This window comes from Brachyistius frenatus, unplaced genomic scaffold (assembly GCF_029030835.1).
Source record: "Brachyistius frenatus isolate BFR_SWC_R1_liver_20210118 unplaced genomic scaffold, ASM2903083v1 Contig_120, whole genome shotgun sequence".
NCBI lineage: Eukaryota > Metazoa > Chordata > Actinopteri > Embiotocidae > Brachyistius > Brachyistius frenatus.
Window position 1 is genome coordinate 900,243 of NW_027210719.1, and position 25,903 is coordinate 926,145.

General features: G+C 41.9%; 2 protein-coding genes across 4 annotated transcripts in view; one reads left to right on the forward strand and one right to left on the reverse strand.

Moving 5' to 3' along the window:
• The window catches only part of col4a1 (collagen, type IV, alpha 1), a 40,660-nt gene extending 17,473 nt beyond the window's left edge, over positions 1–23,187 (reverse strand). Inside the window, exons 1-10 of the mRNA XM_069713696.1 lie at positions 22,975–23,187; positions 3,958–4,011; positions 2,131–2,220; positions 1,613–1,657; positions 1,434–1,478; positions 1,113–1,175; positions 944–997; positions 603–629; positions 386–460; positions 123–185 (exon numbers count right to left, since the gene is read on the reverse strand). Coding sequence (XP_069569797.1) covers positions 123–185; positions 386–460; positions 603–629; positions 944–997; positions 1,113–1,175; positions 1,434–1,478; positions 1,613–1,657; positions 2,131–2,220; positions 3,958–4,011; positions 22,975–23,046 — 588 coding nt within the window. The 5' untranslated portion in view covers positions 23,047–23,187. The remainder of the gene's footprint in view (positions 1–122; positions 186–385; positions 461–602; positions 630–943; positions 998–1,112; positions 1,176–1,433; positions 1,479–1,612; positions 1,658–2,130; positions 2,221–3,957; positions 4,012–22,974) is intronic.
• An 82-nt stretch (positions 23,188–23,269) lies between these two features.
• The window catches only part of col4a2 (collagen, type IV, alpha 2), a 54,596-nt gene continuing 51,962 nt past the window's right edge, over positions 23,270–25,903 (forward strand). For all 3 annotated transcript variants that reach the window (XM_069713693.1, XM_069713695.1, XM_069713694.1), the window contains exons 1-3: positions 23,270–23,488; positions 23,699–23,820; positions 23,908–23,959. In XM_069713693.1, the coding sequence (XP_069569794.1) occupies positions 23,783–23,820; positions 23,908–23,959 (90 nt within the window). In that variant the 5' untranslated portion in view covers positions 23,270–23,488; positions 23,699–23,782. The remainder of the gene's footprint in view (positions 23,489–23,698; positions 23,821–23,907; positions 23,960–25,903) is intronic.

Genomic DNA, 25,903 nt, shown 5'->3' on the forward strand with positions numbered 1-25,903 from the left:
ATATGAGCTCTGAATTGTTGGTGTATCTTCAAGCATTTATGCACCTTTGAAATTCCTCAGCAAATTAAGTTTTTCCACTGAATTCGTAAAATGAACAGTTCATCACCGATGGAGTAACTCACCTTCGGTCCCTGGTAACCACGGATTCCTGGAGGTCCGGTAGGTCCAGGAGGGCCAGGTAATCCCTGGGAGAGGAAATGTGGGAAAAATACTTTACATCGTCTCAGGTTGTTTCTCAGTCTTTGCACATACATTCAAGAACACACACACACACATACACACACACACACACACACACACACACACACACACACACACACACACACACACACACACACACACACACACACACACACACACACACACACACACACACACTACGTACAGGTGTTCCAGGTACACCAGAGAATCCTCTCTCTCCCTTCATGGGGGTAATCCCAAACACACCACCAGGGTCACCCTGAGGGAGACAAAACAGAGATAAATGCTCTGATAGATCACATGTCCCTTGGCAGAGAAAGATGGGGAGGGGGGGGGGGAGAGGCGATAATTCACACATATATTCTTAAATAAGATGTAAAGTTTCATGAACTTCAGCTCACCTTCATTCCAGGAATTCCTGGGATGCCCTGAGAAGCGAGAATAGAAATAAATCTATACATTAGATGTTCTCACAGGAAAAATATTTACATTTTAAAATACCGCTTAGTTGATGTATTATGATTTGATGTATAAATCTTCCAGTGTTTTGGTTTTAATTTTAGTTGCATAATACAGCGCTACAAACTGGACAAATCCCCAAAATGTTTGGCAGCTACAAGACAGCTTTTCTTAAGAATGTTTGATGGTTTTCACAATGTTTTCACAGGTCTCTACGGATAAGTGAGCAGTGAGCTGTCAGTGGTGTGCTGCCTGATTTTTCACGCAAACTGTGGTTGCTTACAGGAGGCCCTTGAAGACCAGGAAAACCAGAAGTGCCATCCCTTCCTCTGTCTCCCTGAAACACACAAGCAACACAGTGAGAAGGTATGAAAAGTGTTTAGTTTGGAGTGTACAGAGAGTCTGGGCGAACAAATCTGCTTCGAAACACACAATAAATAGAAGTGTCTTACTTTAGTTCCATTGCATCCTGGGATACCATGCATACCAGGTGGACCATCGTTTCCATTGATACCCTATGAACGAGAGTACAGAAATTCAAAGAGACAATTATTAGTTATATGGTGACAACGTCTCCCCAGCTTCCTGACCATTCTGCCCTGCTGCAAGCAGGAAACTTCCCACAGACATCATCCAAGTTAAAATGGAGACTAATAATTATCAACATTATCTAAAACCGAGTTACATGCTTGACAACATTGTTACTGTTACGAGGTGAATTTACTGGATTGTTGCAGGATGTGAGACGTGAAGGCAGCTCAAAGGAAACTTACTGGTAGTCCTGGGTTTCCTGGGAAACCTGGCAGACCAGGAGGACCCTGTGAAATCACAAGCACGTCAAATTTTCTCTCTCACGACAACACAACAACTTGAAGACGAGCAATAATTTGGGAACTGTAAGTTTGTATCATATCATCTTCTTATATTATAATTTAGATGGTTAGTTACTTACTCGTACACCTTTCAGTCCAGTAGCTCCAGGCTCACCCAGATCTCCCTGATAGACAAATGACATCATAATTAGCATAACACAGAAAAATAGTTCTGATGACCTTGAAAAATGTTCTCAAAAAATATGAAATGCTTCTGTTATACTGAGTAAAGATCTGACAACGTGTAGACATAGGATGGATAATATTAGCTCACCTTGAGCTTATTGATTTTAATGTGTGTAAAGCTGCAACTATTAGTAAAGAAAGCGAAAACTAATCAGCAATTAACATGAGAGTTGAATAATCGTTTTGATTATTTTTAAAGCAAACATTTCTAAAATGTGCTGGTGCTTCTCTCATATGAGGATTTGATATTTTTCTTTGTCCTAGATGATACTAAACTGAATATAATTGGCTTTTAGATGTTAATTCTGGCTGTGAAACATTACAACCATTTTAACACCTAACCGATTAATCAGGGAAATACTGTGCACTAATAATGAATCAGTTCTAACCCTGAGTGAAACGTAGTACGAACCTTGGGGCCCATTGGCCCTGGAGGCCCCTCTGGTCCATGCATCCCTGGGAATCCCATATTACCTTGAAGACCAGGAAATCCACGTTCACCCTGTGAGGCACAGGAAGACATTTTAATGACATAAGGACCAAAACGCAAACTCCAAAATAACAGTTCTTTCTATTCCTCTTCTTCAAGTTGGCATACGATACATGTATGTTCAGCCATCGGCAAAACAGCCAATTATTAAAACATATTTTTTTCTGTATATTTTTTACATTTTAACTAATTATGAAATCTCATAAAAGCATTGTATTATTTCAGTTTAATCAATAACAAATATTGCATCCTCCTCTTGTGTCTGTCGCAGTGTCCTAAAACTGACCCAGATAGACTCTACTATCTGCCACTAGATGGCAGCATTGCTATCAGGGAGAGTCATTCCTCAATAATCTTCACAAGGGAAGAGAGCATGGGTAAAACTTGCCAATAAATAAGAAACCATCCATATTGAAAGTATTATTTTAGGATTGATTTCCACTCCCTAACCCCAACACTGGACTCACATTAATGGGGAGAAGCATTGCATGTTGACCTATAGATTCATATTATATTTATAAATCTATTTTCATAGGGTTACCAGGGCAACTTCTGTTTTGCGACATCAGGAAGTGATATCATCGGAAAAAAGGCTCACATGAGACTTTGGGGAGGATCTTTAAGATCTTTCAACAACTTTGAAAACACAGAGGTGCTTTGATTCCAAAGCGATTGGCCGTACTCCACTGAACACAGTCAGTACATCTGTTGTTGTGAAGTGAGCTGAATGTTAGGCTACTGTTGCTGCTAGAATGAGCCATTAAAGGCTGGACTGTTGCACTGAGTGGTCAGATAACACCCTGCAGCCGGCTGATAAAGCTGAGCCAACACTAGTTCACCTAAACAGCAGGAGGTGCAGTGAACAATAAATGTACAGAGTTGCAGTTTCTTTGAAGCAGTGGTGACATCATACAACTATGTCTGTGACCATTATTTTATTCATCTTTATTTCATTTTAGAGAGGTAAAAGTGTATTCCATAATTTATTTGTGAAAAATGCAGAAATAAGAAACAAATTCAGAAAATGAACCTAAATTGGTGGAGAAACAATGTTTTGTTTTTTCATTCATGGTTCCTGTCCTAATAATCATCCCACATTACATCTTATCTTGATACCCATGTGGAAGGACTGACACCAAGGTTTGGAACCACTGTGTCATTGATTGTTCTAAAATTAAAGTATTTATTTTTAGACAACCAAAACATTATATCTCATATATCAGGCTCCAAAGGCAATACCTGGTATTAGGATAAGTGTCTTTTCAATAAATCATTATAAAAGTGAAAATATAGTGATAATAATATTAATAATATGTTCAGACTTATCTTTTAATGACTGTTTGTTTTTGAGGTTTTTTTAAACACAATTAACTGGATAAAATGCTGTTGGTGTGTAAGCAGCTGTCTGTATGTGTTACAGCAAAACTAACTTTGTCCAAGTCAGCTAATATCAACTTTTCATGTTTCTGCTCAGTGATTAACACTAATGCTGAAGTGCTGACAGCTCAGAGGCTCCCAGCCAGTTCGTGGCTGGTGCCCCCACCGCTCGTACATCTGTAGCTCAGAGCTTCCCTCCATCTGATGGGAATAAGACCTTCAGCCCAGCTGTGTGTCCGGACACGCTCTAATTCAAACTGATCTTTGTTCCCGTCCTGGGCTCTGCTCCGTGACTGAGCCCCATGCGCTACTTTTCCACCCAGACCCGGCTCCAGTCTGTCATGTAATACATACATATAAAAAAAATCTCACCTTTGCTCCTTTCACACCACTGCAGTCACATTTTCCACATGATGCTCCGCAACCCTGTGGATGAAGGAACACATCAAAATAAATGATCCATCACTTGATAGACAAAACACAACTGGGCTTAGCTGTAAACCTTTTGTGGCCACCTGGTGGCGGCAGAAACAATCTGTAAACATGTTATCATTTTTAAGTTGATATGACCATTGTGTTAGCAAACTTTATTTATTTTAAATATCCATGACACTATCATTCGTTTGGCATTGTGTTTCTTGCTTTCCAGGACATGTAATAACATTGAGAAGAAGATTCACTCTCCTTTTACTGAAGAAAATAACTGGTTCTTTAGGAGCTAAATGCTCACATGTTTTCACAAGGTAGTTCCCATCTCTTTGTGTTGTTTGGTACAGAGCAGGTTGTTTACAGTAGGTTTATTTTGCTAAATAAATACCTGCCAGCCATGTCTAAAAATGACATTAATGAGAACAATGACAGTAAACTGAAACAGGAAACATTCAGGTAAAACAAAAAAAAAGAAGAGGCAAATTTGCCGGAAGGTTCGAAAAAGCTTCACGGAGCCAAAGACAGCTGCAGATTATTATCTGTATGGGTTCAAACCACAAGCTACTCAAATGACATGCACTTTATCAACACATAGAAATATTAACTGCGATTTTACTGATGATATCGTTGACAGTGAAGAAACGTAATCAGGTTACTTTTGAGCTACATCAAGCGGCCGTCACCTATTAGCTTTGTAGAAATATTTGCAGGCTGCAGTACATCAATACAGCTGGCCTCAGCCCTTCACCCCCCCTCCAACCCTACCCACTCACCCACCCACCCCCGCTGCCCCTGCCCTGCTTCCTCTCCTCTGGGGTCTCCAGAGGCCAGGGCCTGGGAACTGGCCTGCACTGCCTTGGCTCTGTCTTCCATTGCTCCTCTCTTCCTTTGCTCTCCATCTTCCAGCTGTTGTTAGACTCACGTGTAAGGCACCCAGCCAAAAGCCTGTCAAGGCTCTGGAGCGCTCTGCAGGCTTGGGAAGAGAGCTACACTGCCCACACATATTTTTGTCTGTCTCTGACTCACATACACAACAAATAAACGGTTCCATTACCACTCATCTTGATCCCTCTCCCAACTTTCTAAACATGACATTAAATTCATAAGTCATTCATAATTCTGCATTTTACTTTAAATGAATATCCGATCCAACCATTGTCTGTCTTTTTATGTTCCAACAGACCTGATAACTGAACCGATATGTGGCCTTAAAACCATGGGAAACCACAGCAAACAGATTTAATTCTCAGGGCTTTGAGTCCCACTGCACTTGTTCTCCTCTGTTTTCAGTGTGTTACACATGTGTGGCCTACTGCACTTTGCCATTTCCCATTCCTGCTCTCTGAAACACCTCTCACTCACTCCGTCTCACTTTTCCACCTCTGGTTTCCTAATGTTTTGGTTTTTTCCCAATGAGGCCACAGTAAAACGTAAAGAACACCTGCTTCAGATCAGATTAGTGTCATAAGAGGAAACGACTATTGACTCTGAGAATGAATCACATGTGTGTTTGTGGTAAACCTGCCGGCTCGCAGCCTTAAGGACGCCTGGTGCTGGATTAACGTGATTTTTGTTGGCATTTCACCAGGGGAGCAAAGGCCTGCTAATATAATGGTAGAACACGTTACTTATCGTCAGCACTGCTGATCACACCTGTTCATGGAAAAGTATTGTTGCTCTCCGCCTGTCTCTGAAATGTTCTTTGTTTCACCGTCCACTTTAAGACACAACTTCAAACATTCCTGCATGTTGGAGGGCATGAGCAGGGAACCCGAACCTCAACCCGACACGCACAATGAAAAGCTTCACCCTCTGATGTCTACCGCTGGATCTCCAAACAGCACAGTAATCTGCAGGTAGATCAAAGAACCGTTTTATGTGATTTCTTCTGTTTGTTTTGCTCCTACATCCGCTATGCATCATCGTCATAAACCCAAACACCAGATGGGAGCGATGGCACAAAGACCCAACTGACATCTGCACAAAAAGAGTGTCTCGTTGATGACTCTTGCACCCACAGATTGGACGATTGTCTGATTTGGTATCTGGGTTTTGGAGGGAGAGGAGATCTTATGGGGACCTTATCATATATATCCTCATTTACGACTATATAGGATAGTGATGGCACTGATCATCTAAGAAGGAAACCATTTCTAACATGAATACCTGTTCTATACATCACAGAGATAACAGGCAGATGAAAGCCGTACAAGTATATTTCAGAGGAAGATTTTCCAGGTTTTACTTCACACTACATATATCTGACATTAGCGACACACCGGTTCAGTTGCTGGATGGGTATTGGCCCCAATATTGGCCTTAGAACAGATAGGGTATCACATAGACCTGACCAACCCACATATAAAGCTTTTACTTTATTCAAGAACCACAAAAACACAATCTTATAAAACGTTAGAATATTTCTAGTTATACTCACAGAGTTGTATGTAAACTTTAACGAAGTGATCCCCATTCACCGTCTAACTGGGTCGATAGGCTGCATAATGAACACATTTACTTTTGATTTTACTCAAGTAATATTTTAAACGTTGTATCTGTACTTGAGTATTTTCACATTCTGGTGTATTAATAGTACACGTGCACATGTGATTTTGCTGGAGCTAGAGACTGAGAAACTAAAGCGATGAAGATGAGGTCACTGCCCAAACATCCTGATCTTTCACAGAGCAAACAGACTGAGAGGCCTGAGGCTCTGCAGTGATGAGTGTTAATGTTCACTGTTAATATCCAGTGGCTGGCGAGTCACTGAGCTCTGGGGGAACTGAATCAGATCCAATAAACTTCTGTGGCAGACTGCCTCGTGTGTCTCTGGACTGTTTATGTCGTTCCAAAGTCTGGATGGCAGGTCTGGGTGTCTCCAAACTGTGAAAGATCAGTATGACGTGTGCTGGCCGATTGTTTACATTTACTGGGCACTGCGTAAAACAGTACCTTATCATAATTGTCTGTATTTTGACAGAGTGTTTATGAATGTTTACTGAGGCTGGAGCTGGCAGAGAAACACAGACCTGGAAGTTTGCTTTGACAAGATATGAGATAGACGCAAAAAAGGCCAACAAGAGAAGAGCGGGTGTAACTACCGTGATTTATTCAGTGGCACACAGAGGCACGTTCACAAGCCTTCATAATTCGGATTAAAGTGTCTCGGTGCTACGTGTCAGAGGTGGTCCAGATGACATCGGGTCACGCCTCTTCCCAAAGGCCTGAAGTTTCAGCAACACTTGCTCGAGATGTCTGACATCATTATATACATAAGTCTGGCTGTGAGATGAGCCCGCGAGAGAGAGGAAGTGATGAGTAATGTTTGCTCTCCAGATTGGAGGCCTCAGCCAGCAGGAGATGCCGGTCCGAAGATCCTGACATTAACACAAACAATCTTAAGGTAAACCAGGCGTGAGCGTATAGAGCTGTTACATAACTGGATGCTAATAAGAGCTTTAGTAGTGTCATGAACGACTCTTACGGGATCGCTTCCATAGATGAGCTTTATACATTCCTCCCAGCACTGCAATGTCCAGTTATTGTCTGCAGCTTTCAGTATTATCTTCTGTCTTCCTTAACAGGTGGAGCGTTCTTATTTATCTGAGCAATTTTGTAGCTTTTCTGAGGCTTTTCATTTGATCAAACAGTCCTTCTCAGCAGCTTGGGTAAATAGAGATTTACATGTGCAGAGGAAGATTGAGAGAGGCAGTCTAAATCTCCATGGTAAAAAATAAACTTCCATCTCTAACTGCTAAAACAGCTTGATTTGTAGCAGTTTTGCTGTATTAATATTAAAACCATAACTTTATTGCCGTGTCTTCAGTGAGGACAGTTTTTAAAAAAGGTTCCACAACCAATCAATGCAGTATGCGCTTGTAACCACACAGAATCAAACTGCATTCCTGACCTCACGATTCTCATGAAACATTTGTTACAGACTTGAGAGCTCTTGCCTAAATGTTGCACTCAGGATAGACAATGGATGGAGAAGGAAGTTATTTGCACAATATAGAGGTTTTGTCACGACAACTTTTTCCAAACCTACAAAGAGGGTCTCATTCTTTGCGGCTCACCGGCGACGAGTTTGTCCCTCGGTGCTCTGTGGCTTTATGATTCACGACCTTGGTTCTTCTTGCCAAAGTGGGCAAATCCTCCCCCTCACGCACTGCAGCCAACCTCCAAATATGGCAAGTGTACTGCAGTGGTTCCTAACGCTTTCTTGTAGGGAACAATTACAACATTTACACGAATCCAACCCTACTGAACCCTTTTGGTGTGTAGACTTCATCAAATGTATTACAGCAGTACGAATTATTACCACATGGGGGCTAAACCTGTCCATCCCTGCAGTGCTCCATATTAACTGTGCATTTATAACAGCTGTTTCACAGCATCTCTCCTTCCATGTTAAAGGAAACAGAAGATCACACAAGCATCTGGTCAGTGTCATCCGCAGACTTTTCTTTACAACGACATCACATTCCCTGCACATTCCTGCCTTAACCTCCCACTGCTGCTGAAGTATCCTTCAATTCTCCAGGGATTCCTGGTTAGTTGAACCCTGAAGTGTGGGAGGTTTTCTCATGTCAAACCCATTCTTCTCCTTCTCTTACACATCTATTCAGTGCACACACAAACAAATAAACCCCCAACGTTCAGATAATCTTCTCACATGATGACTATCCAACAGCATCATGAGACTCAGTCCAGGCATTGCAGTTATGGTACTTATTACTGTAAGAATTGGATTCAATTGAACTCCTGTCCCTGAAGATACACAGTTTCGAATCAAATATACAAAAACGCATCTGCACACTTTATAGTAAAGTCACATTTTTAACCAAAGTCATGCATCATCAGGAAGTGAGTGCTGTGGATGGCTCTTTGTTGCCTTTATCATTGTTTTCTGGGGGGAAAAAAACTCCCGTTTTCCTGGATCAGCAGTGTGAAAATGTAGAAAAAGGTTTGACTGTGGAGTTCCTCCTCAGTTATCTCCTCGGCTGTGAGTTAGCAGAGAGGAGTCTTCCTTCCACATTGATAAAGATTTCACTGAGGGGCAAAGCAGATAACTCAGTTGTACAGTTATACTTTTGTTGAGCATGCGTTCTATCCCTCTTACAATTTAACTGTAACACCTCGTACTTAAGTCTATAAACTCCTTTATATCATGCAGTTAGAAAGGACAGGTTCCAGTTTTTCATATCTAAGTACAATATTGACAGTGAGTTGAACATTTGGCCGGCATTTATCGCCAGTTACGGACAGAAATAATAACAACTGACAAAATCTCTGCCTCTATTCTCCTGACTCTGTTGTTTTGCTTTGGTGTGCAGCAGAAAACTGAAACTGCCCCAAGACTTCTCAAACTATTTGTGCTCAGACACCAGCTTCACCGTATGAGGTTAGCCATATTGTTGCATCACTTTGTTTTGTGTTTACATTTTGTGCTCTGATTTGGGCGTTTGGCTGTTTGGCTTCTCTAGTTGGCTCATCTAATTACTCTTGATGACATCCGATGAAATTTTGGCTTTGGGTGTCCCAACAGTAAATATTGTGCAACAAGTTGTTAAAATATAAATGTCTCACAAACATCTGGCTTCTTTTGTGGACTGACTAGGTCTTACTGAAATAACAAGTCAAATTATATTTTTTTCCTGAGTCTTACGAGCTCCTGTGTCCTTTTAAAGTCAACACAATCCTCACACGGAGCACACATGTTTTAAGGTAACCTATACAGAGTCCTCATTATGAGCCATTAAATAGGACAAATCTATATTACAGTCAGTTTACTTCAGTGGCGAAGATGTTTAACCTGTTTTAGTCACCCCATAAAGACATACTCATGGCATTAAACCACAGATCACGACTTCCATGTGGAGACAATCAGGATAGTCTTACTCCATAAACATCGGGAGGATCTCACTTGGCAGCAGGGCTCATTAAGCAGCATTAAATGAGACAGTTATGGAGCACAGTGCGAGACAGACATCACAGTGCCCAGTAATAAATGTATCAGCATCAGCTGATTTTGATGTCATGAAGTCGTTATGAGATCAGTGTCTCTGTGCTGCTGGCTTATTCCAGCTTTACAGTGGTTTTCTGTGTTTATTTGTGTTTTTTGCTCGTGGTATGTTAGATTAAAGGTGCTACTGACCACAAATATGCTGTTTTCACAGCGGTCCTCAGCCTCACAGTAGGGAGGAGGATAAACACAGGAAAAAACTAAAATAATAAAAAATGAGTGGAGGAGGATTGATAAGTTATTTCAGCGGGTGCTGCGTGGATCTGTGCTGCTCTAATATTCATGGCCTTCTCTGGTACTGTGGCCAGGATGAGAGAATAGAAGTGGAGGAGGGGGGTTTTCGGTCTGACTGCCATACTTGGAAGACGAGGCTCTTGGTGCAACGCGCTCTGTAAACAAGCACGAGTCTGCGTGAGGATGAGCTGCACGTGCACAAACTGGAAATGACGTGAAACAGCATTCCATTAATGACTTAGATAACAAGTTAAATTGCTGTTATATGTGACAGCTGATGTGAGCTCTCAACTCATGTTTTCAGTGCATAAAATGAAAGAAATGAATGAAATTCAACTTATGTAAGCTTTTCATCACGTAACATAAAGAGCAATATCCAATGACATGTACTACACTGCATTGACAATAACATTAAAATGGATATAAAATATAGATTGAATATATACTTGAAACTGAGTCTTAAAACTAGTTTGAAATGTTGGGGAGATAAATTGATCAGCTTCCTTGCTGAGAGTAAAATGAAAAGATGGACAGTACTCGTAAATCTATAATGCTAACTAATGAGACAGTCAACAGCAAGTTAGCGTAGCAGGGGAAAAGCGACTCTGGCTCCGCCCACAAAAATTGACCTCTTTGCACTTTTAAAGCTTTCAGATTTCATTTGTTTAAATCTCATAAAAACTGAAGCATAGTTTATGTCTGTCTTCGTGCTAAGCTAAGTTCGCAGCTCCTGGTGAGCTTCGTATTCGCATGAAAAGATTTATCATTACAAATGATACGCAGCATCAATGCTCCAGAGAAACACAAGGTCACGTCGAGAGTCATATATATAGCTAGAGACATATTATATGAACATTCTGCAATAAAGCCAGGCTGTGTTTTCTGCTTCCTGTATGTAAGGGAGTCCTGTAGCGCTTAGTCGCTGAGACCAGCTTGATGTAAAACATGCCCTGTTCTGGCTGTAGGCAGCAGGTATTCATCTACACCACAGAAATAATTCAGGCCTCCTGTAACCAAAAGCAGATGTATCTGCAGAGAGCTGTTCACACACACACACACACACACACACATGGGCCCAACTCATGGCTGCACAAAAACTCACAAGAATGAGCCTGTTAGCAACAAACACACGTGATGGATGTTAAATGAAATGAATACCAGACATTTTGAAAATCTGTGCAATCATAGAACGTGGGCAGGATCATGATCTTTAAGTTTCCCTGAGAAAATCTGCACTTCTAAGAAAGACACATCCTCAAACCCAAGTTATTGAGCAGAGTTAACAAACACATCAGTCAGTCGCCACTCTGCTCATGCATGACCAAGCGTGACCAGGTTAATGCTGCCTGTCATCAAATTTGGAGCCAAGACACCCAAACAGCTGGAAGTGGGGGGTCTCAAAGTAGCATCGCTATCCGAAGCGAAGATCATATCACCGCGTTATCTTCAGGATCTAAATGGAGAGCTAACAAGTCTGCTCTAATTCAGTGAAGGCAAACACGGCCAGCAGTGGACAGAGTAACAAACACAACTTATCCTCCGAGACTGCAGAACTTACTCAACATGTCAGCGGACATTCAACATTCAGCACTGCACAGTCGTCTTCAGCAGTCCAGCACCAGCCATGTTAACTGTCAACCCAGGAATTCTCACGAGCAAAATGAACTCAGTAAATGGGGAAAATTGTTTTACACAATTTCTCAGGCTTTCCTGGTTGTCACAGTGATACTGTTTTATAGATTAGACTCAAGTCAAAAAGTTCAATGAAACAATATGATTGTAATTTACCATAATGCTTTACTCGTCATGACCGACACCGAATACAGATGATTGTCTTTGATTCAGTTCGATTTTCGAATTCTGCAACGCGTTAATGCTTTGAACAGATCCTATGCTGTGTATTCCCGCCTTAGATTATAAAGGTCGCTGACCTCTCTTAACCAGCTAGTGCATCGGCATCCCATCTTGACCAGTCACATGACCCTCCCAGGATCATCCTGTTGACCTGTAACCTCTGGACCAGCGATTAGTGGGGATTTAGACACTCAAGCAGAGCTTTCAATGTAAAGGTCATCTTGATAACTCCGCTCCTCCTCAGTGTTTGAGTGTGTGTGTGGGTGTGTGTGGTGTGTGTGTGTCCTGCAAGTGGATGAAATGTTACCTTGTTAACAAATTAAGCCAGACTCCTGCTAATCTTTTGGCCTCAGAAGGGACTTTCCAGCTCCAACCACTGCACAAACACACACACACACACACACACACACACACACACACACACACACACACACACACACACACACACACACACACACACACACACACACACACACACACACACACACACACACACAAGTACTCAACTCTTGCCCTCAAGCTGGCTCTTTGTTTTAAACACGTTCCAGCACAACTGCTGTCTAAAGAAAAAAAAAATCACAAATCTGGCGAGCTAACTGAGATGGTGTGCCAGTGGGAGAGATGGGCTGTTCGGTTGCCATGCAGAGCTCTGTTCACGGGCCCACACATCTCTGGTCTGGGCACTTATTGTTCCACACAAGTGCAAAACAAAACATTCCTCTATAATCCCACAGGACCAGGATTGGTCAAAAACACACACAACATCAAATTGAAAGCTTTTTCTTGTTTGCTGATAAATCCGTTTGAGATGTCTTGATCTGGAAATAAACTATGACAATAATGCAGAGCGGAGTTCGCACATTTTCTGCTAACAAATCGTCTTTTGAGGCAAAGTTAAGAAATGGTCAGGGGGTGGTGATGGAAGTGTGGGGGGGGGGCAACAATCACGTTGTTGAGATGTTTGTTTGCTTTGAGAAGGGGCCAGTTCAGTTCATGTGCACTTCAGTTCAGCCTGTGGCTCCTCTGTGAGTGTGCCACAGGATATGGGATTTAGGAAGCCATTCTTTCTCTAAGGGGGAAGGCCTCTTCCTTGCCTTTTATGCTCACAAAGACAAGAAGGGGTTGGGTCGGCCTTGCGTCTCTCTCGAGTGCTCTGGTATCTGGGAATAATGTGAGCACATGAGGAGAAGGAGTGACCTCCGTGACTTGAACACTCTCTAAATACTTCCAACCTGAAATATTCTCACAAACTAACGTCTTTAAAAATCAGGGAAATATGTTATTTCACCCAATTAGATTTAAAGTGACAAACTGGCATCTCTGTGAGGCTGTATTTACGGGGGACAGCAGAACCTTCAGCTAAATGCTAGCAGTCGCTGATATTAAACTGGTGTAGTTTTCACCATTTTCAGTTTACCGTGTAGATCTGATTGAAAGATCGTTAGTTTTGCAGATATTTGGTAATCAACCAAAGTACTGGACAAAGTAACATTTTGACATGAGTAAAAATCAATAGATCATTAAAGTCAACATAATATGTATTGTCTGGGCACCTTGAATGTCTGTACAAAAGTTTCTGTCAGTCCATTAAAAAGATTTTGAGCTATTTCAGGAAGTGAAAACTTTCTGAAAAGTTAGGGAACACCGCCGGTTCAACCCAGGACCCCATTTCACTCCAGGAATATATGCGTCTGGGGATGCTCCATAGAGAATTGTTTGCAGACGTCCCTTCCCACTCGGCGTATACTTCAGGTTAATTTGAACCAATCAGATCGAAACCCGAAGAAAACTGATGCGGTGAGCCCCGGGCGGCGCAGCCAGGATAGTCAAATACTGCTTTTTGGTCCGAGCTGTTGCTGTGAGAGCGATATGCTGAAAGTATTTTATTTTGCAGTATGAATGCCAGCATGCTTCTTTGGCTGTTCTGACCCACAATTCTCTGCACAGCAGAAGAAACATCACATCGACTCAGTCGGAAATCATTTACTCAAAAAAACTAGAGTTTAAATACAAAACCAAACGTTTCTCTCTCAAACCACACACACACACACACATTTTACATGGAAGCATCTGGCATATAAATTTGTAATTTATACAAAGAGGCATTGTCATTACTGTGACACAAAGCATCCATTCGGGAGTGTACATGTACAGGAAGTGTGTGTTTGTGAATGAAAGCTGCATTTCACATTTTTTCAACGTATGCTTCATTCGTGCACGTCTCACATATGTCGGGTGTTGTTTGTACGCAAAGAGGAAATTACCCCCTTGTAAAGTTATCATCATCATCATCCTCAGTAACACAATGGGTTTCATATAATGCACAAATGACTACACTACACTACAAGAGTAAAAGTTAGAAAGAGAGGAAATTCAGAGGAATAAGGGAAAGAAAGCTTTTGTCTGTGCATTTCACAAACTAACTGCACCAACGGATGGATAATGTTGCCCTTTAGCTCCATTATGACACTGAACACAGCTGATAGTCATCTAATAGACAGAGCTGCTCCCTGTTGTTCTCCTGTTTCCATACCAGTCCTTATCTCCTACATCACCATTACATCACTGCTGTTTCAACATATTGAGTGATTGTAACTTGCGGATTTCTTCGCCATGAGGCCTTAAAGATGCCGAACCCTGGCGACAGACCTCGCATATATCCTCTTCCCGTGATATGAACCATATCACGTGACCGGCTTAGCTTGTTTCCTACTCAGAGTTAACTGATTACGGCTTTTTCTTGAATACTTTAGAATAACAGCTCCAAAAAAACAAAAACTGCTATTCTCACTGTTCAGCAAGTTGACCGAGCTCAACCACCAGCAGCGACATAAAAAGGGCATCCCAGGAGGAGATGAATAAAGCATCTGTTCTTCCAGGAAAGAGGTTCAAGGCTTGAGGTGTGGATACACGAGAACTGACTGCCAATCTGCTATTTCTATCAATCCTGTCTCTTTAGTGGCAAAACAGTCCCTTTAAATCGTGTCTGGTAAAAAAATACAGAGTAACTCTAGCTGAGACGAGGAGACAGTGCAGTGTGACGTTCAAGGAAGACGTTAAAAACCCCCACAAAAAAACAGCTTATACATCAATGTCAGACATTTCTGTTTTGTTCAGTTGACAGATTTAAAGAATGCCTCCATTGATTTAATGCTCAGGCTCCAAACAAATGTTACATCACAGTCTGGCAACAACATTAATCAGTTCATTTATTGTGGGACAAATTTGAAGCATTTGCTTCCCTCATCTGTGCTGCCATCCTGGGTTATTCTGCCATGACTAAATCCATCAGTTACCCAATCCACCAAACAAACCGCTTCCTCCTCATTTTTCCTGACTCTCATTTGCCTCTGCTGGAGCTTTCACATCACAACATTTGAGCACTTGTGTGGGGCTTTAGTATTTTTTTTTTTATCTTCTTTTTACAGCCAAGACTTTGCTGGTATGAATCATTTTCTTAATCCTAAAAGAAAAACCATGACGCATGCATCTGACAGAACAGATACGCTCCTATTTCGCACTAAAAGTTATAGCTTGAGTTCTCCTCGCCCTATCTGTATTGAAAGTAAAGGTTGGTAATATGGCCATTAATATTATGATATTTTAGGGTATTTCTGCATTAATAATTTTGATACGACAAAATTCAGTTCAAGAACATAGAACTGCTACAAAATAAGTGCCATAATTTTATGTGTCAGCAAAAGTCTTAACAGTTTGACTTTAAACATTCAGTAAAACCAAACAATGATCTCTCAGTTATTTAGTTTGTAAACAGCAACAGTAACCTAGGGTGAGATTCAGAGTCTGAAAATAAAGCCGCTTCAAAGCCTTCCTTGTTGTTGCTGTGCGTCAGTTACGGACATATTGTACATCATGTTGTGCTGTTCCCCGGTATGAGGTCATAACTTGAATGTGTGGGATTATTGCCATTATCACAATATCAATTTGTATTTTCAACATATTAAAAAAGATATTGATGTTATTGTGAATGACGCGATATGGCACAACCTCTACGTAAAGTTGACCTGAAGCATACTTTTATGTTTCAAGCCTAATATCCTATGTTTAACACGTTAGAAATAAATATTAGATGGAAAAGGTAGACTGTCCCACGACAGAAGAAGTCGGTTACGGAAACACTGCTGGGAAAACAAAACAGAACAGTCGCAAAATACTGTGCCAAAATGAGGAAGGTGTAATGAGCAGTGCATTAAACCTGCACACTGTGCAGCACTGCAGTGCAGTGGACTGACCAATGACAGATGAGTCCTCAGTTGTATGGAACTTTTTCTTGTGAATGAATGACAAAGGCTTCAACCATGTTTGTAGTCGCATGTGTCATGTAGAAGACGTTAAGTTTCGGTGGGCCCACAGATGTTCCAGCACCAGGACATCATGTATTTGGGAAAAGTCCTATGTATATATGCGAGAGGGGAAGTGGAGGTTGGTGGAAACGACCTGCCTTTGCACCATGAACCCCACCAGCTGCATCATGTCTCAGTCCATTTCTCTCAAATGTCCTGACACTGCCATGTGTTTTTCCTCTGTCGCTCACACTACCTCTTTGATTGAACTTCTGAGATGATGGTCGGCTAAATGAAAGTGAAATCATTCACAGATTTACTTCATGCTCAATCAAATCTGATTAATGTCAGGGGAAAACCTGATAACTTTGAAACTTCCTGTAATGTTTTCCCAGAACTGAAGAATTTCATGCCATGTAGGGTAAGAACATTTTACAACTTGACCTTCAAAACCAAGATTGTCTGTCTTGTTTCCTGAAGAGTTGGAGAAGAGATGTTTTGCCCCGACAGCTAAGAGTGGCTCACGATGATAATTTGTTTAACTATAAAACTCAAGATTTAGGCAATTAGAATTTAACAGGTTAATTGTGAACAAGTCGATGTGCAAACAGTGTTTGCCAAAACCAGATTTTTCTTTATCTTCAGTGACTTTTTACAGTTTACCAAACCACAATCACTCTGATTGGCTCATATAACATCAGTTCAGGAACACTCAGTCCTGCACTGTGGGACCAAAGATAAACTGTTCATGTGAGCCAGATCTGATCCGTTCTTTATTTGATTTGGATGGATTTTATTACAGACAGCATCCTTTTACAAACTGGAGTCTTGTCTTTGAGAGGTAAACTACAAATAAGACGTGACGTGTGTAACATTTTATACTTGATATTTTTCAAGTGACGAATGTTAATAACATATAAAGCGAACAAGCAGCTACACATAACAAGGAGGGCACTTTAGTGTATAATGTCATGGGAATGTTATATCCCTGCACATTTTGAACACGCAAACCCACGTGTTCATGTGATGCATAAGCAGGAGAAGGTTTTTCAATCTTCTCTGATCATTTTCTCGATCATTTACTGTAACTACAGCTGTAAATAATGCTTATTTTCATCATCAATTAACCCGTCAATTATTTTGTCAATTGTCTGTTTGGTCTTGAAATGTCTGAAAATGGTGACTGTGGACCAGTGTTTCTCTAAGACCAAAGTGCACCTAAAAGTTCTCTTTTTTGCACCAACCAACAGTCCACAATCAAAAGATATTTAGTTTATTATAATAGAGGACAGAAGGAACCAGAAAATATTCACATTTAAGAAGCTGGACTCTGAGAACTTTAGAAAGTTTTAATTAAATAATTACTTAAAACTATTAATCGATTATCAAAATAGTGGGTGATGCATTTTCTGTCAATCAACTAATCGATTAACTAATCGACTAATCTTTGCGGCTCTAAACTCAGTTTGGAATAAAAGTAGCAACATTTTGATGAAAAGCTAAAAAAAAACTAAAAGGTTTTTGTTATACACAGGATAAACAACGTGTTTATTTAACTTCAAGCTCTGGCATCTGAGATTAATGGTGACTGCATAGCTTTTAACTGCAAATGCATTGTTGTCAGATAATGAAGTATTAAAGTCGAACCGTATTTGGGAATGGCCTTTGTAATCATGACAAATAGGTTTATCAAAGCTTCAGTGAAGATTGTTCTTGCGGTTTCTCTGGAGGTTGAATGGTTTAATGCACCATTTCATCACAACATTCCTGCTTTGAATCCAGCCATAAGAAGAAAAAAAAACATGTTAAAGCTGATTGTGGCTCACTACTCCGGTCTATAAGATACCACATTAATTCAGCAGACTTCGGCCCAAGGCAACAACAAGATTAAGTACGAAACAGACTAAATTAAAACCAAGCATTGTACAAGAAATGCTGCTCAGGAGGCGCCATCTTATAAATCCCCAGGACTGTACATGCAAACTAAACTGTTATCTTCTGAAGACACAGAGTAACCGCAGACTCAAATGTTGTCTATGTTTCCTGGAAGGGTTACAATAAAGTAATCAAGCATTCGTATTCCACGACCCTTGACTAAACACTGTCCTTTAGCCCTGCATCTGTTCTTCGTAGTTACTGAGCTAGCCAAAAGCTGTCAAGAGGGAACAGCTGAAGGAAGAGAAACTTTTTCACACTAAGATAAAAAAAAAAAATACGAAACAGAAATCCATAAATCTAATGGTACCATCATCACCGTCTTACACTCCATTGGTTGGACGCTTTGGCAGCAGAGGGTGGAGGCTCAGGTCTAGGACCTGGAAGAAAGTGAGACTAAAAGATTTGCTACGGGGTCTCATCTCTGGCTCCGACACACATTCCTCCACTTCTTGGGCTCACACCCTTGCCGCCTCCTCCTCCTCCTCCTCCTCATACATGCAGAGTTTCCCTCCATCATTTCCCACCTCCGTCAGACAGACATATCCATTACACCATCTTGGTCCACAAACCACAAATGACATTTATGACACACCAATTTCACAGTTTAACAGCTAAATTGCACTTTCACCATAACGATACACCTCAGAGAAGTAACCAATCTTAACGGCAAGTTGAACTGGAAGTGTTTAAGGTGCAGAAAATATTAGCATGGGACAGACGAGGTGTTTTACGTGCGAAAAGAAAACTGCAGCTGTGACAAATCCGAGTGAAATGCCACCTCGATAATGCTCGGACCACAGGGAACTAAAAAGAGCTTCACCATGCTTAACCAATTTATCTAATCCTCCTCCTCACTTGGCACCGACGGGGAACACACACAGAGAAACACGCACACACACACACACACACACACACACACACACACACACACACACACACACACACACACACACACACACACACACACACACACACACACACACACACACACACACACAAGCAGACAGTGGGGCATACCTGCCACAGTACTCGAGTAATAAGGTCAGGGGAGAATTATCTTTGCGACCCAGACACACCTGTCAAAATAAGAGGACACAAACATTACCACAACCTTACCAAATGTAGGCATTTTTACGACGCTAAGGACGAGGGTCAGGCAGGTTGTGCCTTCCCAGGGTGCATTGCTTGGTTGGTGGTCAGTCGCAGTGACAGAATCAGCTGCTGCTTCTGCAAGAGGTGTGGGGGTGGTGGTGGTGGTGGTGGTGGGGGGGGGTTTGGTCTACAGGATCAGCCCTAGACAAAACTACAAGCAGCCTTGTCGGCACTTTGGGCAGCAACAGATCACGTCTTGATCGTGATTCTCGGCTTTCAACAGACAAAACATTTCTCAGGCTGCGTGAGGATTAACGGCTCTCAGCGCTGCTTCCTCCGTTCATTTTGGAGTTGGGTTTAACCACGTCGGGATTCAACGTCTTGGGGAGCATCATAGCTCACCCGTGAGCGGGAACCAAGCAGCACAGAGAAATTTGTGTTTTCTCACCAGCTACCACCTTCTCCAAATCCCTCCATCTAACATCCCACACACAAACTGTCACTCCAGGAATCTGTTAATCTGCCCTTCCTCCTCCTCCTCCTCCTCCTCCTCCTCCTCCTACTAATGCTCCTCTAGGAATTACAAATGACTCATTCTAACCAGATTAAATGACCGCCAAGGGAGAGAAACTTTATTCTGTTGATATTTAATAAACAGCTGACAAATTCATTCAGAATCAGACAATGCAGTGAAACAAATGGGAGAAAAGGTCTACAAAGAGCCAGATATTCGCTCAATGCTTCACCCTCAGAGAGAATCTTACATTTTTAATTACAGTCTGACACCCTCTAGGTCATCACATTAGTGAGTGTGTGCATACATTTGTGGCTGACTGAATTATTTGTATGTTCTTAGCTTGGCCAGGAGTTTTCAGTGAAGGAGCCCATGCAAACAGAAGCCTACGACACTGAGTCACATCTCCGGAGAGAAAGAAGAGATAAACACTCTGAAGCTACTTGTGAACATCCGCCAAGACACAGATTTATTTCAATTGAGTCACATTTATGCAGGCGTGTGTACAGAAAATTAATTTGTTTTAAATCTAAATTAAAACGATGCTTGTGACCACATTTACGTCAACAAATACGTGCTTCATTGTCCTGGTCAGGAAAACCGCTCTCTGTCCACCGTGCAGCTTCGTCTGAACAAAAGTCCAGAAAGGATCACAAACTTCCTGTTGTGGACCTCCCAATGGGTGGATGGGAAAATATTTAACTCCCGACAATAAATCCAGAATGTTTGAATGACTCCGATTTCATTTGAGTAATCTGATCAGTGACAAGATGTTCAGCCAGATATACACCTCCTCACCCATCCTCTTCTCCGTGCAGATGTTCTGTGTCTGTTTCGTGATCGTGCTCCAAGTTGACTTTTCCGCTTTGTTTAACTGGATATGTGGGCTCTCAACATCCCACACTTCTATCCTACGCAGCTGCCTGAATCAGAGCCCAGTCCAAATGGCAAATTTCAGATTATTATGAATAATAGTGAATAATGATTTGTCTGGTGATAGAACATCTGGTGATAAAACAACGTGCGATTTCACTATGGATGAAAGCATATGAGGCGCACACCAAGTTTTGTGTCAGACTCCGGAAATCGTCAACGGAGACCCTTGAAATGCTTCAAAACGCCAACGGCAGTGAAGCAATAAGCCGGGCGTTGATGTTTCGAGTAGCAATTGCGTTTCCAGAGGGGCAGAGTGTCACCAACCGGATAGGCTTTCTTTGACATTTACAGCGCTGCGCACCATGAAGTCGTCCCCCGGGGGTCAGACTGTCAACACCAAGGTCAACTGTGATGTTCTGAGGTGCCTGATGGAAAACTGTGGTGTGACGGCACTCGGGTTCTCCAACATGACAACACGCCCGCTCAGAGCGCGTTGAAAACAACGTCATCGTCGCTGCTCACCAGATTGGCTCCCTGACACTACTTTGCGTTCCTCAAATGTTGACACAAATAATGATGTGTGCTCTCTGCTCAAAGTCTGCTCAAGGAAGCTCTGCTTCTTTTTTATTTCCCTTCTTAATGTGAGTTTTTCCTTTTTCAAGGCGGCGGCTTGGAGAGATGGTTTGATATAAGTGGACTTGATTGCAGTAGATCAGTCTAAGCGTCCAGTTTCCAACCCTACATTGGGACACTTTTTCAAAACTGTGTTTACTGTCGCCACGACAACAAAGCTTCCATAAAGCAGTAACCTACACAACGCGGTTCAAGTTATTATTTTAAGTAAAATCATTATCTTTCCCTAGCCCTTAAGAAACACTGCTTTGGGACATATTTAAGGGGAGGAACAACCGTAGACTAATGCCGCGTTCAAACGGGCTCGTTTTCACCGTGTGCACGAGAAGAGTCCGAATGAACGGCGCTCTCGTGGTGTTCACGACGTCGGAACTCAAAATGTTCTATGAGCCTCGAGGTCACGCGTTGTGACGCATTTGCTGTCATCTACTGAAATGGCAGAGGTCTTGGAAATTCATTTTTCGTTAGATGTTCAGCTAATATGTTGTAATATTAGTCATTTAGAATTTGTCTTCATAACTTAGATAACGGCCTACGTCTGAGGAAAATGTCGATCCTCCAAACAGCCTCATGTTTCCCCTCTGCGCCTTTGCATTTTCTTGCTTGCTAAATTGTTAGCCTATTTGGCTTCTATACGCCGTCCATGTTGCCGTTGCTTAGCAAAAGTGTTTTTACGGCTTAACCACTGGAACGTCAAGCATGAGGTGCACAAGACTTCCCGTGTTGTAACCACGAGCTCACCAGTTCCATTTGAATGCAGCACACATATAAAAATGGAAGTAATTGTTGGTGGTTGGAGGTGAAACCTGCCTTAAAGTGCAGTACCGGTGACGACCACCAGTGGTTCTCTTCTTCCGGACTGTGGAGCCAAGTGCATTAAAATGTGTTTTTATTCGATTATCTAAATATACCAATGATAAACTGCTTACACATTTATGTGTCCCTCATCACAGACATCTTTCTGTACACACACACACACACACACACACACACACACACACACACACACACACACACACACACACACACACACACACACACACACACACACACACACTCCGGCTACTGTAAGCACATCTGCCCCACCCTCTCCCTCCCGCCTTCCTCTCCAGCAGAAGTGGAGGAGGCTGGACTGGGAGTGGACCCAACTCAAAGTGTCCACAGCAGCATGACGGAGCCCGACTTTAAAAAAGTTTGAATTTTTCAGATACATTTCTTACACAGTGAAAAATAAAAAAACATCTGGCACCAAGAGTGTGTGTCTCAGTGATAGAGAAACAATAGTTTGTCACAGATTAACACAATAAATCAACAGACTGAATAATACATCAATGAGTTGTTTAGATACTCTGCATGTGTCCATACGCACATGGAGAAAGCCTAATCCTCAGTGGAAAGTTGCCCATATTATCAAATTAGAAATTAATCATGCATAAATATACCTGTAATCCCAGCCACAAATATTATAGAGCCTAAAATCGTCCACTTACCTCTGATCCTGTCAGATGTACACAGGAGTAGAGAGCCGCCAGCAGTAACAGAGTGCCGGACGGTAACAGCATCTCGGCGGTGTGTTTTGTGCAGAGTACCCGCAGTCAGCCACCTGTTGTGCGCTCCTCGTCCTCTTTCTTCAGGGAACTCGAGGTTTATCGGCGGAGCACGGGCAGCACGTTTGGCTGCATCTTTGTCCGAGACGATGTGATGTGAGGTTCTGATCAATGCAACTTGGTCTTGTTTTCTGCTGCACCACACCCCCCACCCCACTCCCACAACGACCACCCTCGCTCATGCAAACTGACTCAACCTTGCTGTTACGAACACTTTGACTTTTCTCGGTAAGGAGAGGGACTTCTCGGCACACTTTTGTGCTTTTGCAAGAATATTTGAGGAGGTTTTTGCGCCACAGGGACCTGCCGTGAAACTTTTCAGCCCGGGAGTCAGAGCATCTCTTCTCCTCGTGATACCCATTTCCTTCACTCACCATCGCGTCAGACTGGAGTGTCTGTAAGTTGTGCATGTTATTACTTTGTTCATCAATTAATACGAGAAAAAAAAAATCAAGATATCATTTCAAGTCAGTGAGTGTTTTCATCCGTAAAAGTTTGTGAAGTAGCGCGACTTCACCACAAATACACATCTACAGACGGGGTCTGATGTATGGACTCATGATTAACCAGTAATTATCACTACGGGGGGGGTCTCGGTCTGCCTCAGGTCGGGGAGTCATGCTGTAAAAGTGTTTCTACAAGTGGAACAGCGGCGTGGGACTTGAGTTTGCGATCCGCATGAGTTGGGACCATGCAAGGACAACACAACACAGGGCAGAAGACTCTGAGGTGAGCACAGTATGCGCACGTTTCACAGCACACGATTACCACATGATTGATTGGTCATCATTTTTACGCGGCCGCTGTCATCAACAGGCTGCTGCTTTTGTGCCTCTTCGTCGCCATCCTCGCCTCGGGAGCGCACGCAGTAAGTTGTACATTTTTGCTTGTGTGAGTTTTCACTTCAAAACTGCAGCCTACTGACAGTTCATGTAAAATAAATGAAAAATAAACCAGCGTCTCCGGGGTTGGATTGTGTTGGTTGAAGTTGCTCGGCAGACACACGCAGACCTCAGTGTTGCCAGTGGGAGTGTCTGGTTGAAGAGTTCCTTAGGAAGGGAGGGTTTTTGACTTTCATGCTGGTAAACAGCAACACAACTCAAAACTGTTTCTGACTCACGTTGCAAGTTTATTGGTTGGCGTTCACACATTCACAGTGTGTTGTTTTACAAAATGAACCAACAGAAATGAGATATCAGGAGTATGTTGTGTTCTACTTGAACCTTTGACCTGACTTTGATGGGTGGGGTCATGACCTCGGCAGGCAGGATGAGGTATTGTTGAGCTTTGTGGGTATACATTTGTCAAGGGGTACTCATGGGTTACAAATTATCCTCTTAACTAATTCTGTGCTTAATAAGAAAGGCATGTGGTGGTATAGTTTTTGAGCTGTGATTGATTACGTATCTGTTTCAGAGACTGTTTTGTGCATAAATGAATAGAAACCAACAGATTCCTCATATCCTGGAAAAAACAGTGAAAAAACAGAAATCTATACAGCATGCTTTTAGAAAAATTTTAGATAAGTTGAAAATGCAATACTCATGTGCCAATTTGTCCTTTGAAAGATGGACTGGTGCTGTAATCCTTCTCACGTACTGGCCATGGAGGGATCCTGTTCTCACACCTCTCTACTGTTAAGAAATCTGGGCACAAATCCACAATCCTCATTTGCCAAACAGAGCTTTCTAAAGTTCATCTCAAGCTAATATGAAGCTTCATCAGTTTCAGCTGGACCAATCATGTTCCAAACAGATGTCTTTCTTTTTTTTTTTTTTTTTTTTTAATCATGCATTGCTTCTTTGTCTGCCTGTCCTTTCACTTTAACTCAGCGAGGGACACAAAACAGGGGAATCTGTCTGCAGAGTTTTTAAGGAGATAAAACTTTTCCATGGTGCAGGAAATGTCTTCACTTTAATTTATCATGTGCTTGTTGCTTCTTCTTATCTATAAATACTTAGTCATGAGGATTTTTCATGGCCTCCATCTGCTCACAGTAAAGCCAGCACACTAAAATTATTTTCAGCTTATTAACTGTTTCGTTTGGTCTTGAGAGTGCCCGTGACATAAGGCCTCAGATGTTTCTTTTGAACCATGCGTTCGCGTTTACACCGTGAATAATCGGGAGAATCACTACTTTATTGCTTCTAAGATCACAGAAGGACAAAACCCATCATAGACACAGTCCACACTCCACTTTTCTGGCATTTTCCACCATGCACCAACGTAACGGTCTCTGACTTGTTTCCAATTAGTTTTGAAGGTCCCTGATCCGGCACGTCTTCATACTGCCCCTACACTTCCCTTGCCGGTAGTTTGTATAATGCGTCTTGCATACGTGTTGCGTGAATTCCTGAGGACGTGCAAAACCAACGCCCCAAAATATGCAAGGCGTAGTTTAAAAGCAAGTGTATCTCTGAGCCAGCGCGGTTTTGCCTCTGTGCATGTTCATGTGCAGCCCAATATTTGACAGCAAAATAAACTGGACGATAGTTTTGGCTCTGTATGTATGTCACTATGTTTGTATACTATTGGTAAGCAGCTGCACACAGTTTTCTTTTTCTTTTTTCTTGTTGTTTGGCTAATGGCAATAAACAAAGGATCTATTCTTTATGCTGTTTAACTCTCAATTGCAATATTTATAAAAGTGCATGCAAGTACAGACATCTGCAGCTGTCTGCCAACACGGACGAGGAAACCACCAATTAGTCTTAAACTGGGAGATTTTCGGATGCCTTTGATACTTAGTTTTGTAATAAGAACATTTTGAGATAATCCTTGGCCTTAGTTTTAAAGACTTTTAAATTGTGTA